The sequence below is a fragment of the Schistocerca gregaria genome, chromosome 10, assembly GCF_023897955.1.
Source record: "Schistocerca gregaria isolate iqSchGreg1 chromosome 10, iqSchGreg1.2, whole genome shotgun sequence".
Taxonomy (NCBI): Eukaryota; Metazoa; Arthropoda; class Insecta; order Orthoptera; family Acrididae; genus Schistocerca; species Schistocerca gregaria.
The window spans coordinates 189498583-189518640 of NC_064929.1; the positions used below are offsets into that span (position 1 = coordinate 189498583).

General features: G+C 44.7%; 1 protein-coding gene across 1 annotated transcript in view; it reads left to right on the top strand.

Moving 5' to 3' along the window:
- Nucleotides 1–20058, top strand: part of LOC126293576 (short neuropeptide F) — a 518100-nt gene that overhangs the window by 349126 nt on the left and 148916 nt on the right. The window contains exon 2 of the mRNA XM_049986850.1: nucleotides 14543–14648. Coding sequence (XP_049842807.1) covers nucleotides 14555–14648 — 94 coding nt within the window. The 5' untranslated portion in view covers nucleotides 14543–14554. The remainder of the gene's footprint in view (nucleotides 1–14542; nucleotides 14649–20058) is intronic.

The following is a 20058-nucleotide window of genomic DNA, read 5'->3' on the forward strand; positions in this document are numbered from 1 at the left end:
CAGCACAAAACTATAGTCAAGATTAAAAGAAAATTGAATAACACAGCACATAACAGGGACCAAAAGAACCTTATACAATGAAACTAAATTTGTAATAAAACAGGGAAGAAAACAAATGAGAATGGCATTTTAACTAACCAGCGAGTTACATAAAGTTGCGGTCTCTATCCAGTTTTATTCAGTCTATATATGCAGTAATAAAGGGACAAAAATAGAATGAGTAAACAAAAACAACAAAGACATAAAGAAAGAAATACGGAACAGTAACATTATTGTTATTGTTACGACAAGACTATAATAATCACCTCAGAAGAAGAATTAAAAAGAAATATTTTTAAACGAAATCAAACTAGCCAAAAATTATAGTTTCAAAATATCTATAGAAGATGCAAAAGTAATAGCATTCCGAGGGAACGACTCGTGTAGTCAAGAATAGTATCTGGAAGCAAAATCGTTGAGCAACTAAGTCTCTTTAACTACCCGGGCTGCGACATTTCCTTTGAATATGATAAAGGTATAAAGAATACAACAGCACCATTTCAGGGTATCTGCTGAACAAAAAAAATTAAAGAAAATCAATTGAAATTCTACAAAATATTAGCAGTTCCGGTGCTACTTTACGGATGTGAGGACGACAGAAATCGATTAATGAAATTAGAAATGAAATTCCTTAGTACAGTTAAGGGAAGTAACTAGAAGATACACTCCTGGAAATGGAAAAAAGAACACATTGATACCGGTGTGTCAGACCCACCATACTTGCTCCGGACACTGCGAGAGGGCTGTACAAGCAATGATCACACGCACGGCACAGCGGACACACCAGGAACCGCGGTGTTGGCCGTCGAATGGCGCTAGCTGCGCAGCATTTGTGCACCGCCGCCGTCAGTGTCAGCCAGTTTGCCGTGGCATACGGAGCTCCATCGCAGTCTTTAACACTGGTAGCATGCCGCGACAACGTGGACGTCAACCGTATGTGCAGTTGACGGACTTTGAGCGAGGGCGTATAGTGGGCATGCGGGAGGCCGGGTGGACGTACCGCCGAATTGCTCAATACGTGGGGCGTGAGGTCTCCACAGTACATCGATGTTGTCGCCAGTGGTCGGCGGAAGGTGCACGTGCCCGTCGACCTGGGACCGGACCGCAGCGACGCACGGATGCACGCCAAGACCGTAGGATCCGCACCCGGCATCATGGTGTGGGGAGCGATCTCCTACACTGGCCGTACACCTCTGGTGATCGTCGAGGGGACACTGAATAGTGCACGGTACATCCAAACCGTCATCGAACCCATCGTTCTACCATTCCAAGACCGGCAAGGGAACTTGCTGTTCCAACAGGACAATGCACGTCCGCATGTATCCTGTGCCACCCAACGTGGTCTAGAAGGTGTAAGTCAACTACCCTGGCCAGCAAGATCTCCGGATCTGTCCCCCATTGAGCATGTTTGGGACTGGATGAAGCGTCGTCTCGCGCTGTCTGCACGTCCAGCACGAACGCTGGTCCAACTGAGGCGCCAGGTGGAAATGGCATGGCAAGCCGTTCCACAGGACTACATCCAGCATCTCTACGATCGTCTCCATGGGAGAATAGCAGCCTGCATTGCTGCGAAAGGTGGATATATACTGTACTAGTGCCGACATTGTGCATGCTCTGTTGCCTGTGTCTATGTGCCTGTGGTTCTGTCAGTGTGATCATGTGATGCATCTGACCCCAGGAATGTGTCAATAAAGTTTCCCCTTCCTGGGACAATGAATTCACGGTGTTCTTCTTTCAATTTCCAGGAGTGTAGAATAATTAACAAAGGTGTTAAGAAAAATGATTATTCATGATATTCTTATATACCTGGTGAACTGCATATCCGCTGCCAGATCATCAATATATAAATTAAAGAAAGTGGATGGCAGACTACAGTCTTGCCTAGCACAGAGCTTTAATTAAGTTTCATCCGACATTTTCGAACCTAAATTTACATATATCTTGGTGTTTACGTGTAGACACTTTATTAATAACGTGTTTAGTAAAACGTTCCATTCCTAAAATTTCCAAAAAAAGGGTTCTTTTTCCCTTATCAAAGATTTTCTTCAAATCAAATAATGCTAAATGAATTTCTAAGCCAAGCTCGTCACTTTTCCAGTAATTTGTCTTAGTACGAATCTGTTACCATTCCTCGAACATCCCTTCCCGAAGTGTGATTGTTCTTCAGAAATTATTGCGTCAGCAATAGTCTGCAATCTTTGGTCCGTATTTTGCCGTAAATCTTATATCTTCTCTAGTACCAAGTACATCAATTATACAGTTTTTAACATTGCTGTCTTTTAGTAACCGTACATAAATTTCAACGGAGAAATAATACAGCCAGCCGGTTGCACATAATTGTTTAATACAACTAGGTTTCGATACCTCTAGGGCTGTTTTAACCGGAATAAAAATTTAAAAACCGTAAAGTTACAATGCGAGAAGGGTATAAACAAAGATTAGAGCAGACATGCTCAAGTCTTAAAATCAAAATTAAAAACATTCCTGCCTTTAGTACGTAAACCTTGCAAGGAATGACACGTGCCATGTGAGACGTACAATTTTAGGAGAAATGGACCTAGAACTGACCTGCGAGGAACTTCTGAAATGATATTTCCAGATTATGTCCTGATCGTTTACTGAGATGGGGTCATTTTTTTGCTAGCACCAACTAGAATAATTACTCTAAAATAACCTAGTGATGACGCAGACTGTCTACGGGGGTAGGGGATACTTTCGTAGGCCGCAGATGAGCATGTCTGTCAGGCAGAACACGGGTGTGAGAGTTGCGCCGTATTGCGGGGCGGCCTCTGCTGAAGGGTACGCCGCGGCTCACCCCGGATCAACGTTTTCCCTCGCGGTGAGGGGTGTCGTCGTGTGTGGAATGCGCCCCTAACAGGCGACTGAGGGGCACGTGTGGCTGTGTCCGCGCGTTATTGCGGCCCCGGGCGCTGCGACCGCAAACAGGGGCTCTTTGTGGGGTGTCCGCGCCGCTAATCTCGCCTCCAGCAGCTTCCGGCGTTCCGCGGCGCAAACCAATCACCGCCCGGAGCTGGAAACGCCGGACCTCTCGTTTCCAGGAAGTCAGCCGCACTGCTCCAAACCTCGCCATATCCCCAGCGCCGTGTCCTCGTCTGCTGCCACTAACGAGGGCGAGGTGACCTCTGTCTTCAGAGGGTATAAAATACGCTCTGACACAGAAAAAAAAAACGAAGCATTTCGCGAATTACCCGAATGGAAGAGGAATCGGTAGATGTGATTTACAGGTACAGATAAACAAATCACTATAATGTTAAAAAAATGCACGATTTATTGAAGAGGGAGCGCTTCACAAACAGAGCAAGTCATCAACGGGTTGGTCCACCTCTGGCTCTTACGCAAGCAGTTTTGCGGCGTGGCACTGATCGACAGAGTTGTTTGATGTCCTCCCGTGTGACATTGTGCCAAATTAGATCGGCAAAACGCCGAGCTGGTTGGAGGGTCCTGCCCATAATGCTCCAAATTTTCTCAACTGGCGAGAGATCCGGCGACCTTGCTGGCCTGGGTAGAGTTTGGTAAGCACGAAGACAACCAGCAGAAAAGCTCGCCTTGTACGGGAAGGCGTTATTTTGCTAAAATGTAAACCCTGGCTGAGTTGCCATGTAAGGCAACAAGAATGGCTGTAGAATATCGGCGACGCACCATGGTGCTGTAAGGTTGCTGCGAATAACAACCTAGGGTTGAAACTTCCTGGCAGATTAAAACTGTGTGCTGGACCGAGACTCGAACTCGGGACCTTAGCCTTTCGCGGCCACGTGCTCTACCAACTGAGCCACCCAAGCACGACACACGCCCCGTCCTCACAACTTTACTTCTGCCAGTACCTCGTCTCCTACCTTCCAAACTTTACAGAAGCTCTTCTGTGAACCCTGCAGAACTAGCACTCCTGAAAGAAAGGATATTGCGGAGACATTGTTTAGCCACAGCCTGGTGGATGTTTCCAGAATGAGATTTTCACTCTGCAGCCGAGTGTGCGCTGGTATGAAACTTCCTGGCAGATTAAAACTGTGTGCCGGACCGAGACTCGAACTCGGGACATTTGCCTTTCGCGGGCAAGAGTTCAAGTCTCGGTCCGGCACACAGTTTTAATCTGCCTGCAAGTTTCATATCAGTGCACACTATGCTGCAGAGTGAAAATCTCATTCTGGAAACCTAAGGGGTCCTGCTACGAAAAGAAATGGCACCCCAGACTATCACTCCTGGTTGTCGAACCGTATGGTGGCTGACACTCAGCTTGGAATCCCAGTGCTGTCCAGGAGTCTCCAGACATGTCTTCGCTGGTCGTCTGGACTCAGTTCGAAGCGGGACCCGTCACTAAAGACAATTCTACTCCAGCACATGAAATTCTAGGACGAAGACATGTCTAGAGATGTCGTGGACAGCGGTGGGATACTAACCTGACTGTTACACGCCATACAGCAGTCTGGGATCCGTACCAGATAGGGTTGGTAGAAGAGATAGAGAAGATCCAACAGAGAGCAGCGCGCTTCGTTACAGGATCATTTAGAGATGATAGATAAACTCCAGTGGAAGACTCTGCAGGAGAGACGCTCAGTAGCTCGGTACAGGCTTTTTTTAAAGTTTCGAGAACATACCGACGAGTCAAGCAGTATATTGCACCCTCCTACGTATATCTCGCGAAGAGACCATGAGGATAAAATCAAAGAGATTAGAGCCCACATAGAAGCATACCGACAATCCTTCTTTCCATGGACAATACGAGACTGGAATAGAAGGGAGAACCGATAAGGTACTCAAAGTACCCTCCATCTCTCACCGTCAGGTGGCTTGTGGGGTATGGATGTAGATGTAGATATAGATGCAGCCCCGATAACCAGGAGTGATGATCTGGACTGCCATTATTTTTCAGAGCAGGAACTGTTTGGTTGTCATCTGCGACACCATTACGAGATAGCGCTAAGTCGACGATATTCTACGCACTGTTTTGGTAACCCCCCCCCCCCCCCCCCAATGCCAAACCATTCAGGTCTTGCATTTCAGCAAGATATTGCCCGCCTCTCACACGGCGAAAGTTTCAAATGCTTGTCTTCATGCTTGCCAAACACTGCCTTGGCCATAAAGGCCGTCGGATCTCTCTCCAATTGAGAATGTCTGGAGAATTATACACAGCACCCTCAAACCAGCTCGGGATTTCGACGATGTAACAAGCCAGTTGGGCAGAATTTGGCACAATATCCCTCTGGATAACACCCGACAGTTCTGTCAATCAATGCCAAGCTAAGTAACTGTTTGCATAAGGGCCAGCGGTGGACCAACACGTTGTTGACTTGCTCAATTTGTGAAGCTGTTTCCCTTGAATAAATAATCGGACTTTTCCAATTGTAATGATTTGTTTGTCTGTACATGTACATCACATCTACCGAATTCCGTCCCATTCGGCTAATTTCTCCGCAGTGAGTCCTTTAATAGTCCTATTAATGATATCATCCATTTCACCAGACATATTGGTGTGTATTTTTGAATCTCATATGCAGATGAGGTTGCATTTTCTGAGTGTACAAGTTACCCTAAGCGTTAAATTTTTCGTGCATCTTACGAATTCGTTCCTCTTTTTGGCTAATTTGCTTCGATGGAATATGTTGTAGTTGTTTCTTATTGTTAGACCATCTGTCCACACACACTGTGGCCGTAATGGAATGGGCACGGAGGATAACAAAGAAAAGGCCGAAATACTTAATTCCTTTTTTCTACCTTTTCTTACTGGGGAAGTAATTACAGGATTTCTATTTTCAGCAGTCGCATGTAAATAAAAATTGTGCATATAACAATAAGTATCTATGGCCTATAATATATGAAGTAAAACGTCTTAACTAAGGAAAGGTGGCTGGGCTTGATAGGATACCTGTACGATTCCACCCGGAGTATGCGAAAGAACTTAATCCCATTCTATTAGCAATCTTCCGTGGGTCGTTGGAAAAACGAAGAGTTCATAGAGATTGAAAAAGTGCGTAGATCATTTCCAAGCAAGGTCGTCGAACAGACGCACATAGTATGGGTCCATACCTATGACATCAGTACTTTTCAGAATTTGAAAAGACGTGTATGCTCCCCTAATACATTTTTGGCATCTGAAATTCTGTTCTTAACATCTCTGTGTGTATTTCACATACGTACTTCGCGTTTTCAACAGTGTGTTTCTAGGAAGTCTGTGTGTTTACTAATTGTAGTATTATTAACTGTCATGGTGCGCTTTCCTATCGTCTCTTTAGGCGTATTGTGGCTATTTTATGGACTTCACTTTCTCATTTACTTCTTGTTATTGTTTGTTTGTTTGTGTGTGTGCGTCATTGCCAGGAGAGAGGAATTTGGTTGGATGGAGTCGATGATGTAGAGTTTTTTAGTAATCTATATTTAAGTTAGTATGGAAGTGGTGTCAATGGGCACATAGCATTAACTGTGATTTCTTATTGGTTAGTTCTACAAGGTACTGAAGCTGGAAAAGTTCCTATAATTGTATGTCCGAAAACCGCTACTGGCTGCAATATGGTCCCTTTTAACTGTGAGGAGTAATGAGTACGATTGACAGATCTGGCAGGGTTCACCACTGTGGCAAATTATTACAATAAGCTCTTGTAGGTAAATGAAAATTCTCCAGTAGTTATGGATGTTAGGCATCAGCCGGCCGGTGTGGCCGTGCGGTTCTAGGCGCTTCAGTCTGGAACTGCGTGACCGCTACGGTCGCAGGTTCGAATCCTACCTCGGGCATGGATGTGTGTGATGTCCTTAGGTTAGTTAGGTTTAAGTAGTTCTAAGTTCTAGGGGACTGATGACCACAGATGTTAAGTCCCATAGTACTCAGAGCCATTTGAGCCATTTGTTATACATCAGGATCGTTTCGTCGTCATTGTATTGGCAGAAATGTTGCCGACAGACTCCAACGGCCATTCACTTTACAAAACAGATTAACAGGTGCTGTGTATCGCCGATTTCTATGCGACGGATAACCAGTGCCATTGGAGAACGGTACTCTTCTATAATGACAACGACTGTGGTTTATGCACGACTGGCTACCATCCCATTTTCTATGGATAGTGCGGCAGTAGCTAACCGCAACGTTAAACTAGCGAAGGATTGGTCGAATAGCTCGGATGTCAATGACTCACTGTTCATCAGGTCTGAACCCCTTGGATTTAAGGCTGTAGGGAAATTTAAAGGCATTGCTGTAGCAATTTTCTGACATCACAGAAGAATGAGAGCAATTCAAACTGAGTCACTATTGTTTGAAAGAGGCCCCGGTTCACTGCGAAAAATACTGAAGAACGTGTCATGACGAACGGTACAGGAGTGAAGTATTGTCGATAGCGTCTACGTCTACGCAACAGAAAGATGCGAGCGAGAGGACGGATTGCCGCATATGTCAACATCATTACAGGAACCTTTCTTCTGGTGTTCACCAATACTACTTCCTCAAGGAATGTTATTGCTTCTTCGGCTATAATAAAAAATTAATAATTTATTAATTCAGATTTTCGTCAGAGTTTCATGTAATATTCTATTCATCATTACCACCTAATATTTTCGTTCATCCTCAAACAATTACCCGCATTAGAAGGTATAGTTTTATTAACAAAACATGACATAGAAAATTTGCAAACAACTTATGTGCACGGATTGCAGTAGCTCAATAAATCTTTTATTATATGCCTCCATTTTTAATATTTGACTATAGATAATACATTTGTTTCTATATCATATTAATTAGCAATGGTTATTTGACTGTGTTACAGATATCTTGCTTCATTCAAAGGTCCATATACGTCTTTAGTTGTTTATGAGAAAAATTTAACAGGCGCCATCAGTAGTTACTTATGTGTTCATACGCTTGTCTCTCTAGAGATCATAAAGTTGCAACTACATACATAGATAGTGTACTGAAAAGGCCTCAGACATTGCCGCATTGCTTTTTTTAATTACTGGTACGTCATCATAAAAAGTGTTTTTCACTACCGTAATCTTTGCACAAAATATGAAACTTTTGTATTTCATGTTTTGTTAATAAAATTGTAGGTTTCAATGTAGGTAACGGTTTGAGAATGAACTAAAATGTTCGAAACCCCTGCTAATAAAGAAGTTACGTGTACCTGTGATAGTAATCTTAATTAATGAATTACAAATGTATTCAAATGTTTATCCTGATACGTACACCATCTTGGAATTATGTAAATAATATCCTTATACCAACACATACCTGCCATTATGTAAAGAATAAGTTGTCAGTTACAAAGTGTTGTTACTTGTATTACAAACATTTAACATGAAAATTGACTTCCATTTGTGTTGCTGGAGCACAGTTTTACTTAGACCTATTTCCAAAATCCCGAGATTCGCTTTAGTGGCTGAAAATGCATTACATGCAAATAGGATTTTCATTGTTTATTTTTCATGTTTATTTCACCGCACAGTCCAAACAGTCATAAAAAAGTTTCACGATCGCAAATGTCACAGGTGTTTATAATGCCTGATAATCGCTGCTAAGATCAAAACAGGGCGAAGACTCTCCAATTAGGGACTATCAACTGTCTGTCCCTAACCAACGTTTATTGAAATAGCCTGGGTCTAGGTTACGAAGTCTTTAAAAACGCCTTCTTCTGAAGGATCTATGATCTAACATCTAAAATATGGTAATATGTAGATATACGATAAAAGTAAAAGCTTATCACTAACTTACAAAGAATTTTTACCCTTACTGGTTACATAATGTTCTGGTGACATTAAATATGTAGCAGTAAGGTGCAAACGAAGATCTAATTCATCTGTATTTAAATAAAACCACAAAATATGGTGCTGGCTGTCATTATAAACTGCTTCACAGATGCATCTAGTGAACTGACATCGTGCCAATGTCGATGAAAATGTAGGACGAGAGAGGGTAATACACTTATGCGCACTTTGCATTCGTCGGCGTCCATATTGATTGCTTACACCCCTACCCAGATGGCTGTTGTGTTCGATCATGAATGTATGTCGACACTGGGGCCTACACACGGACAACTGAACGTGGAAACGCTAACCGCACGCAGTAATGTTACGACTGGGAGCCCATCGGTTGTACTGTACTTTCTGATTTTGTAATCGCATTCGCTGGCGTTCTGGTCGCTTGGAAAAGTCCTCCATGTCGACTCTTCGGCAAATGGCGCAGCAGTAACATCACAGGTAGTGGGTCGCGAGCGGATGACTGTGTATTTGCATAGAAGTTTCCGATTTCCGTTAGTTAATGGGAGACGCAGTTTATAAAGTATAGAAGCGTTACGTGATGATTGTCCTGCATTTGTTGCCGTCTCTCGGTAGCACACCTAATGACTGTCGGTATTAGTACACAGGTAACCACAGGCACAATCCCAGCAGCTGTCGGCCTATCTGACGGTTTCCAAGGGGAACAAAACTCTGATTTTCGATATGTCATACAGGCTTACTTTTTGGCCGAATTAAAAAATTGAAAATTTTGTCATAACCTACTCATTGAGAGGTATAATCTTATGTTAAGTACACTACGTCAGATATTATAATTAGAAACTGTGTATTTGTCTAGAGCAGCGTAACTCGTAGCGCGTAAATTATCCAGAATGTATTCGTCCAGTATTTGACAATGACAGCGCTTAGACTTTACAAATAATTTCAAACCTTTACGGAACTATTTCTCTCTGGCACTCAGCCACAACGGAAACAACTTTATCCCTTACTACATTTTTCCTGTCCATACACTGAAGAGCCAAAGAAACTGCTACACCTGCTTAATATCGTGCAGGGCCCCAACGAGCAAGCAGAAGTGCCACAACACGACGTGGCATGGACTCGACTAATGTCTGAAGTAGTGCTGGAGGGAATTGACTCAATGAGTCGTGGAGGGCTGTCCATAAATCAGTACGCTGGGGTGATCTCTTCTGAACAGCACGTTCCAAGGCATCCCAGACCCCTCATTAATGTTCATGTGTGGGGAGTTTGGTGGCCAGAGGAAGTGTTTAAACTAAGAATAGTGTGCCTGGAGTCACTCTTTAGCTATTATAGACATGTGGGATGTCGCATTGTCCTGCTGGAATCGTACAAGTCCTTGGGAATGCACAGTCGACATGAATGGGTACGGGTGATCAGACAGGATGCTTACGTACGCGTCATTTGTCAGAGTCGTACATAGACGTATCAGGGGTCCCATACCACTCCAACTGCACACACCCCACACCATTACAGAGCCTCCACCTGCTGACGTACAGGGTCCATGGTTTAATGAGATTATCTACATACCCGTACACGTCCATCCGCTCGATACAATTTGAAACGAGACTCGTCCGACCAGCTAATATGTTTCCAGTCATCAGCAATCCAATGTCGGTGCTGACGGGCCCAGGCGACGAGTAAGACTTTGTGTCGTGCAGTCGTCAAGGGTACAATAGTGGGCCTTCGGCTCCCAAAGCCCGTATCGATGAAGTTTCGTTGAATCTACATCTACATCGATACTCCGCAACCACCTGACGGTGTGCGGTGGAGGGTACCTTGAGTACCTCTACCGGTTCTCCCTTCTATTCCAGTCTCGTATTGTTCGTGGAAAGAAGGATTGTCGGTATGCCTCTGTGTGGGCTCCAATCTCACTGATGTTATCCGCATAGTCTCTTCCCGAGATATACGTAAGAGGGAGCAATATACTGCTTGACTCCTCGACGAATGGTTCGCACGCTGACAGTTATTGATGGCCCAGCATTGAAATCTGCAGCAATTTGCGGAAGGGTTGCACTTTTGTCACCTTGAACGATTCTCTTAGGTCGGCGTTGTTCCCGTTCTTGCAGGATCTTTTTCTGGCCGCATCGATATCGGACATTTGATGTTTTACCCGATTCCGGATATTCACGGTATGGAAAAATCCCCACTTCATCGCTACTCCCGAGATGCTATGTCCCATCGCTCGTGCGCCGACTATAACACCACGTTCAAACTCCCTAAAATCTTCTTATCCTGCGTTTGTAACAGTAGTGGCCGATCTAGCAACAGCGCCAGGCACTTGTTGTCTTACATAGGCGTTGTCAACCGCAGGGCTCTATCCTGCCAGTTTACATATCTCTGTAATTGAATATGCATGCCTTTACGAGTTTTTTTGGCACTTCAGTGTATAGTGAAACTGAATTACTTTTTTACTGCTATCACTATTCCTAACAAGTTTTGCAGAAACTATATTACTTAATGTACCTCCAGAATTGTACCATCAACTTTTGTTATTTTTGTTGTCTTTAGCACATTTCATTCTTTACCCTGATGCGGAAGAGTTTTCATTCCACTTTTTACCCAGCTGGTTTTCTGGGTCTTCAGTCTTCTGACTGGTTCGAAGCGCCCCCCCTCCCCTCCCCCCCCCCCCCCGAATTCTTCTCCTGTGATAACCTCTTTGTAACAAAATACCACTTACGTCCTATGTCGTTAATCACTTGCTTGATGTATTCCAGTCTCTGTCTGCCTCTACAGCTCCCTCTAGTACTATAAAGTTATTTCCTGATGTCTTGACACGTGTCCTGTCATCTTGTCCGCTCTTTTTTGTCTGAATTTCCCAGTCTTAGTGGTAAGCTTCTCCCTTATTCTCGGCCATAATGGCTATGTGTGTGAACCGTAACTGTGTGGGCTAACCGTTTATTTCTAATTTCTGCTACCAGTCACTAATTTATTTTATGTTTAATCTAACATAATACAATGCGTTTCGAACATGTTCTGTTCATCTTCAGTCGTTTATACATACATACATACATACATGTTACTTTTAAGTAACATTTCTCTGTATGTATGTGTGTATAAACGACTGAAGATGAACAGAACATGTTCCAAACGCATTGTATTATGTTAGATTAAACATAAAATAAATTATTGACTGGTAGCAGAAATTAAAAATAAATAAGCTTCTCCCTGTTCTCATTGTATTTCTTCGGTTCACATCATATTCTGTACCTACGAGACTCTTCATTCCATTCAACTGATCCTGTTATCATTCTTTACTTTCACCGAGGATAGCAATATCACCGTCGAATCTTTTCATTGCTGTCCTTTTACCTTGGATTTTAATTTCACTCTTGGACCTTTCTTTTATTTCCGTCATTGCTTCTTCTGTGTGAACACTGACCAGTAGAGGTGAAAGGCTTCATCTTAGCATTACCACCTTTTTAATCCAAGCACTTCGGCCTTTACCTTCCAGTCTTACAGTTTCCTTCTGTTTCTTGTACATATAGTACTTTGTCTAGTCACATCAATTTGAACACCAGTCAAAAGCCTGAATAACCGACTTTTTACGGTACGGACCTCTGCGGACGTGCAGCAAGAGATTTGGCGAGGTTCTGGAACGTAACCAAAGGGATGCGGAGCCATGCAGACTCCGTTACGGTGACCAGCTGCGCTAGGTTTCTCGGTACACGATCCGTAATGCGTACAGCCCGCCCGAGGTGGTGGCACAGATTCTTCGCTGGATTTGAATTCACGGAGTCTGGTGGCCAGTGGGTTGTGGTAAACATATTCTGGCGCTCTTGAAGCCACTCTGCGAGCTGTATAACTTGTTGCATTGTCCCGCTGGTAGATAGCATCATCCCGAAGGAAAGCAAACTGCGTAGTGCCCAAGGATAAAAAAAGGTTCAAATGGCTCTAAGCACTATGGAACTTAACATCTGAGGTCATCAGTCCCCTAGACTTTGTTGTTGTTGTTGTTGTGGTCTTCAGTCCAGAGACTGTTTTGATGCAGCTCTCCATGCTACCCTATCCTGTGCAAGCTTCTTCATCTCCCAGTACCTACTGTAGCCTACATCCTTCTGAATCTGTTTAGTGTATTCATCTCTTGGTCTCCCTCTACGATTTTTACCCTCCACGCTGCCTCCCAGTACCAAATTGGTAATCCCTTGATGCCTCAGAATATGCCCTACCAACCGTTCCCTTCTTCTAGTCAAGTTGTGCCACATACTCGTCCTCTCCCCAATTCTATTCAGTACCTCCTCATTAGTTATGTGATCTACCCATCTAATCTTCAGCATTCTTCTGTAGCACCACGTTTCGAAAGCTTCTATTCTTTTCTTGTCCAAACTATTTCTCTTCTTAGGAAACGCTTTCCTTGCCATTGCCAGCCTACATTTTATATCGTCTTTACTTCGACTATCATCGGTTATTTTGCTCCCCAAATAGCAAAATTCATTTACTAATTTAAGAGTCTCCAGAATGAGATTTTCACTCTGGCGTGACTGCTACGGTCGCAGGTTCGAATCCTGCCTCGGGCATGGATGTGTGTGATGTCCTTAGGTTAGTTAGGTTTAAGTAGTATTGAGTTCTAGGGGACTGATGATCACAGATGTTAAGTCCCATAGTGCTCAGAGCCATTTTCACTCTACAGCGGAGTGTGCGCTGATATGAAACTTCCTGGCAGATCAAAACTGTGTACCCGACCGAGACTCGAACTCGGGATATTTGCAAAGGCAAAGGCAATCGTCCCGAGTTCGAATCTCGGTCGGGCACACAGTTTTGATCTGCCAGGAAGTTTTAAGAGTCTCATTTCCTAATCTAATTCCCGCCGCATCGCCTGATTTAATTCGACTACATACCATTATACTCGTTTTGCTTTTGTTGATGTACATCTTATATCCTCCTTTGAAGACACCGTCCATTCCGTTCAGCTGCTCTTCCATCTCCTTAACTTTCTCTGACAGAAATTCAATTTCATCGGCGAACCTCAAAGTTTTTATTTCTTCTCCATGGATTTTAATTCCTACTCCGAATTTTTCTTTTGTTTCCTTCACTGCTTGCTCAATATACAGATTGAATAACATCAGGAATAGGCTACAACCCTGTCTCACTCCCTTCCCAACCACTGCTTCCCTTTCATGTCCCTCGATCTTATAACTGCCATCTGGTTTCTGGTTCAAAATGGTTCAATGGCCCTGAGCACTATGGGACTTATCATCTATGGTCATCAGTCCCCTAGAACTTAGATCTACTTAAACCTAACTAACCTAAGGACAACACACAACACCCAGCCATCACCAGACAGAGAAAATCCCTGACCCCGCCAGGAATCGAACCTGGGAACCCGGGCGCGAGAAGCGAGAACGCTACCGCACGACCACGAGATGCGGGCTCTGGTTTCTGTACAAATTGTAAATAGCCTTTCGCTCCCTGTATTTTACCCCTGCCACCTTTAGAATTTGAAAGAGAGTGTTCCACTCAACATTGTGAAAAGCTTTCTCTAAGTCTACAAATGCTAGAAACGTAGGTTTGCCTTTCTTTAATCGATTTTCTGAGGTAAGTCGTAGGGTTAGTATTGCCTCACTTGTTCTAACATTTCAACGGAATCCAAACTGATCGTCCCTGAGGTCGTCTTCTACCAGTTTTTCCATTCGCCTGTAAAGAATTCGTGTTAGTAATTTGTAGCCAAAAACTCCTTAAAAGTTGCGAATCCAGCTCTCTCCTAACGCTCACACTGCACTTTGGCTAACGTGGCTCCGCTGTGTTTATGTTGCAGACACTCATCGCGATGGCATCGACGTCCGCTGTGTGCAAGGTGGCGCTGGTGCTGCTCCTGGTGGCCGCTTTGGCAGCCTCTGCTCCCAGCTACCCAGACTATGACAGTGAGTACCGGAGCAGTCTCCACACCGCCCTTTCTGCATGCATTCAGGCTCCCCGGAATGCCAGCTGTGCGTGCATACCGGGACCACAGGAATGGAATATCGATGCTATAATGACTCATTCCATGACAGAATTGTTTCGCGGTGCTGCTCGTTTTTTATAACACGAGGGATAAACGGACAATGAAGCAAAATGATTTATTTATACGCTGGTACTGCTGCTGGAATGTTAAAATTTCACGACGATACGGTTTTAAGTTTGCGCTAAAGAGTGTATTTTGTTTTTATGTATAGCTCTAGCGAAAGATAATTTGAAGTTTAACTAAACAAATACTGTTTTCTTGCTTTGTTTCACAAATTTTGTTATAGTTACTGCACAACCTACGTTTCGGGCTATAAGACCATTTTAAAGTACATTACTGATCCCACAAATAATAAAGCAAAGATAAACATGAAGATTGGGCAAATGCAAACATCTCCATTTAAGTAAAATTACTCCAACGACTTTTTTATTTTTTTATTTATTTATCTGTTTTTGACATATTACACATGGAATTATGCAACTCAGCAATTAGACTAACATGCAGCGTGGGATTAGCCGAGCGGTCGAAGGTACTGCAGTCATGGACTGTGCGGCTGGTCCCGGCAGAGATTCGAGTCCTCCCTCGGGCATGGGTGTATGTGTTTGTCCTTAGGATAATTTAGGTTAAGTAGTGTGTAAGCTTAGGGATTGATGACCTTAGCGGTTAAGTCCCATAAGATTTCAAACACATTTGAACATTTTAGACTAACATGTCTAAACATTCCAAGAAATCAGCCTAAAACTTTTGTCTACTTATGAATCAGATCCAAAGTTTTACTTCTATCTAGCAGTTACAATATCATCTAAAAGAGGTGAATGATTAATTGGGCTTGCTCATTTAATAACAGGTGCGCACACATACACGTCTGATTTTTTTTAGTTCTGGAATTTCTAACTGGATGATGCATAACTTTATTCCTTGGTATGTTTAGTCGTGTTAGTGTAATTGCTGAACTGTGTAATTAGTCAGAAAAAAAGGTCCTTGAAATAATTTTACGTTAACCCAAGGATCCATACATTAAGAAGTCGACATGTTAATTTTTGCTTTATCATCTTTAGAATAAGTAATATGCTTACCACCCGAAAACTAGACTCTGCAGTAACCATAATAAAACTTTTGAAACAAGACAGAAAAACAGTGTTTGTTTAGTTAATATACAAAGTTTCACCAAGAAACGATGGAGTTAAAATAATTTGAAGCTTAGTCTGAATTACAAAACAAACCTGGGGCGTTTATCGTCAGCTCGTGGAGAACAGTGAAGTGTAGTTCGGCATTTGCTGGCAAAAGGACATAAACCGAGTGAAATTTATAGGAACATGCTTGGCCTGTACGGAGACGACTGTACGGTCCGTAGCAACGTTCCCTCCTGATGTGTGTTCTTCCAAGAGGGCCCTGGCGGTCGGTAACAGCTGCAGGAGTCGGAGCCATTGGCGCAGCAATTCTGAACAACAGGTGTGCACGGCTGCGAAGGTAAATCGTTCCCATGCAGCCCCTGGGTCGGTGACAGGCGGTACGGGTGAAACCTGTGGCCGTGTACTATACGCCACACAGATGTGAGACTGACACCAGCGACTGCAGCAACGGCTCGTAAGCTGACGTGAGGATCGTGGTGTGCTGCAGCTAAAACAAACACCTCCGTCTCCTCACTTCTTGCTGTTCTTCGTCTGTTACTGCGGCGCATTACCAAGCTGCCTGTTTCCCGAAGTTGTTGTTCGGCTCGAAAGAACGTAATGGCTGCCGGAGCTCTTCGCCTAGGATATCTCACGGCGTACGCCATGGCTGCTTCAGTGGCATCGTGTCATCACTCGCCGAGCATCAGCAACATGCCAACGTACTCGTTGTTCGTGTATGCCGTCTTCATCCGGTGACAGTAACTGTGGTATATTGAGCCCCGTTTGTTTGTGTGGCTCGAACTGTCGTTTATACGGCAGTGTGCGCCGACAGTCGGCAGTCTAGCAGCGCACCGAGGAAGCTTCTCGTTCCGTGACAACTCTGCCGCACCACATTTAGAAGGCACATTGCGTTATGCGCAGCGTGTGTGGTATCTGCCCCGGAAACTTTGAAGGGTTGTAGCTCTCAAACTAAAAGAGATAGGAATGTAATTTAAATTGATGTATACACAGCTGCTGTTACTGATTCCAGTGCATGATAGAAACAACTAGTCTTCCATTAAAAAAAATGTATCTTTTTGCTGTCACTCTTTGGATAAAAACACAATAAACTATGTCAATAGCTCCGCATACAGTGTAACGTTTCTTATGATGACCTACCGCAATAAATATTTCCGTCGCCTATTACTTCGTAACTTACAGAGGCAAACACATTTAGTGAAACACCCTGTATGCAGGGTGTTACAAGAAGGCACGGCCAAAATTTCAGGAAACATTCCTCACACACAAATAAAGAAAAGATGTTATGTGGACATGTGTCCGGAAACGCTTAATTTACATGTTAGAGCTCATCATTTCAGTTCTTCCACCTACGCTCAATGGAGCACGTTATCATGATTTCATACGGGATACTCTACCTGTGCTGCTAGAACATGTGCCTTTACAAGTACGACACAACATGTGGTTCATGCATGATGGAGCTCCCACACAGTTCAGTCGAAGTGTTCGTACGCTTCTCAACAACAGGTTCGGTCTCCGATAGATTGGTAGAGGCGGACCAATTCCATGGCCTCCACGCTCTCCTGACCTCAACCCTCTTGACTTTCATTTATGGGGGCATTTGAAAGCTCTTGTCTACGCAACCCCGGTACCAAATGTAGAGACTCTTCGTGCTCGTATTGTGGACGGCTGTGATACAATACGCCATTCTCCAGGGCTGCCTCAGCGCGTCAGGGATTCCACGCGACGGAGGGTGGATGCATGTATCCTCGATAACGGAGGACATTTTGAACATTTCCTGTAACAAAGTGTTTGAAGTCACGCTGGTACGTTCTGTTGCTGTGTGTTTCCATTCTATGATTAATGTGATTTGAAGAGAAGTAATAAAATCATCTCTAACATGGAAAGTAAGCGTTTCCGGACACATGTCCACGTAACATATTTTGTTTCTTTGTGTGCGAGGAATGTTTCCTAACAGTTTGGCCGTACCTTTTTGTAACGCCCTGTATAAAATGTGCGTGTGTGTGTGTGTGTGTGTGTGTGTGTGTGTGTGTGTGTGTGTGTGTTTGTTTGTGTGTGTCTGTGTGTGTGTGTGTGTGTGTGTGTGTGTGTGTGTGTGTGTGTGTGTGTGAATTTCGTTTTTGCAAGGTGCAGCTGGAGTCAGCCCAAACTAATGCTGCTCCTCATGATTTCATGCGACGCCTAACGTCGAGGGAAACCATCGGTGGATTTTAAAGTGAAATTTGCAGTGTCAATTCAATAGAACGGTCCCAAATTAGTCTAGTGCGATATTCGCTTTACCAGTATGTATTAACAAGGCAGTGAAACACGAAGAAAAGCGACTACTCCGGCAACGATAGCCCCTCCCTGATCTGCGTTCGCTGCTACCGCTATGTAGCAGCGCGCTGCTCAGCCGCTGCTGGAGTACCGGCTACTCCCCGTGTTCTGCTGTTCCTGTTAACACATATCGGTAAAACGAACATCGCACTAGACTAACGCGATAGCTTTCATTTGAACGGGCACGTAAACTTCCGATTTGAAAATCGTTTTGCTTGATGTGGGAAACAAACTGACGCATGAAACATGTGATGGGCAGCATTTGCTTGGGCTGTCACTAGCTACAGAGGGCAAAAACAAAATTGCAAACATCTGCGAAATACAAGAGATCGAGCCCTGTTTGTGCATCCGCACAGAAGAAGAAGATCAATGTCCGGTTAGTCTTAACTATATACACTCCTGGAAATTGAAATAAGAACACCGTGAATTCATTGTCCCAGGAAGGGGAAACTTTATTGACACATTATTGGGGTCAGATACATCACATGATCACACTGACAGAACCACAGGCACATAGACACAGGCAACAGAGCATGCACAATGTCGGCACTAGTACAGTGTATATCCACCTTTCGCAGCAATGCAGGCTGCTATTCTCCCATGGAGACGATCGTAGAGATGCTGGATGTAGTCCTGTGGAACGGCTTGCCATGCCATTTCCACCTGGCGCCTCAGTTGGACCAGCGTTCGTGCTGGACGTGCAGACCGCGTGAAACGACGCTTTATCCCGTCCCAAACATGCTCAATGGGGGACAGATCCGGAGACCTTGCTGGCCAGGGTAGTTGACTTACACCTTCTAGAGCACGTTGGGTGGCACGGGATACATGCGGACGTGCATTGTCCTATTGGAACAGCAAGTTCCCTTGCCGGTCTAGGAATGGTACAACGATGGGTTCGATGACGGTTTGGATGTACCGTGCACTATTCAGTGTCCCCTCGACGATCACCAGAGGTGTACGGCCAGTGTAGGAGATCGCTCCCCACACCATGATGCCGGGTGTTGGCCCTGTGTGCATCGGTCGTATGCAGTCCTGATTGTGGCGCTCACCTGCACGGCGCCAAACACGCATACGACCATCATTGGCACCAAGGCAGAAGCGACTCTCATCGCTGAAGACGACACGTCTCCATTCGTCCCTCCATTCACGCCTGTCGCGACACCACTGGAGGTGGGCTGCACGATGTTGGGGCGTGAGCGGAAGACGGCCTAACGGTGTGCGGGACCGTAGCCCAGCTTCATGGAGACGGTTGCGAATGGTCCTCGCCGATACCCCAGGAGCAACAGTGACCCTAATTTGCTGGGAAGTGGCGGTGCGGTCCCCTACGGCACTGCGTAGGATCCTACGGTCTTGGCGTGCATCCGTGCGTCGCTGCGGTCCGGTCCCAGGTCGACGGGCACGTGCACCTTCCGCCGACCACTGGCGACAACATCGATGTACTGTGGAGACCTCACGCCCCACGTATTGAGCAATTCGGTGGTACGTCCACCCGGCCTCCCGCATGCCCACTATACGCCCTCGCTCAAAGTCCGTCAACTGCACATACGGTTCACGTCCACGCTGTCGCGGCATGCTATCAGTGTTAAAGACTGCGATGGAGCTCCGTATGCCAGGGCAAACTGGCTGACACTGACGGCGGCGGTGCACAAATGCTGCGCAGCTAGCGCCATTCGACGGCCAACACTGCGGTTCCTGGTGTGTCTGCTGTGCCGTGCGTGTGATCATTGCTTGTACAGCCCTCTCGCAATGTCCGGAGCAAGTATGGTGGGTCTGACACACCGGTGTCAATGTGTTCTTTTTTCCATTTCCAGGAGTGTATGTATGAAGACGGTATCTGTTCTTTCCGACATATATATAAGGCTCACCGAAAGAACAGATACCATT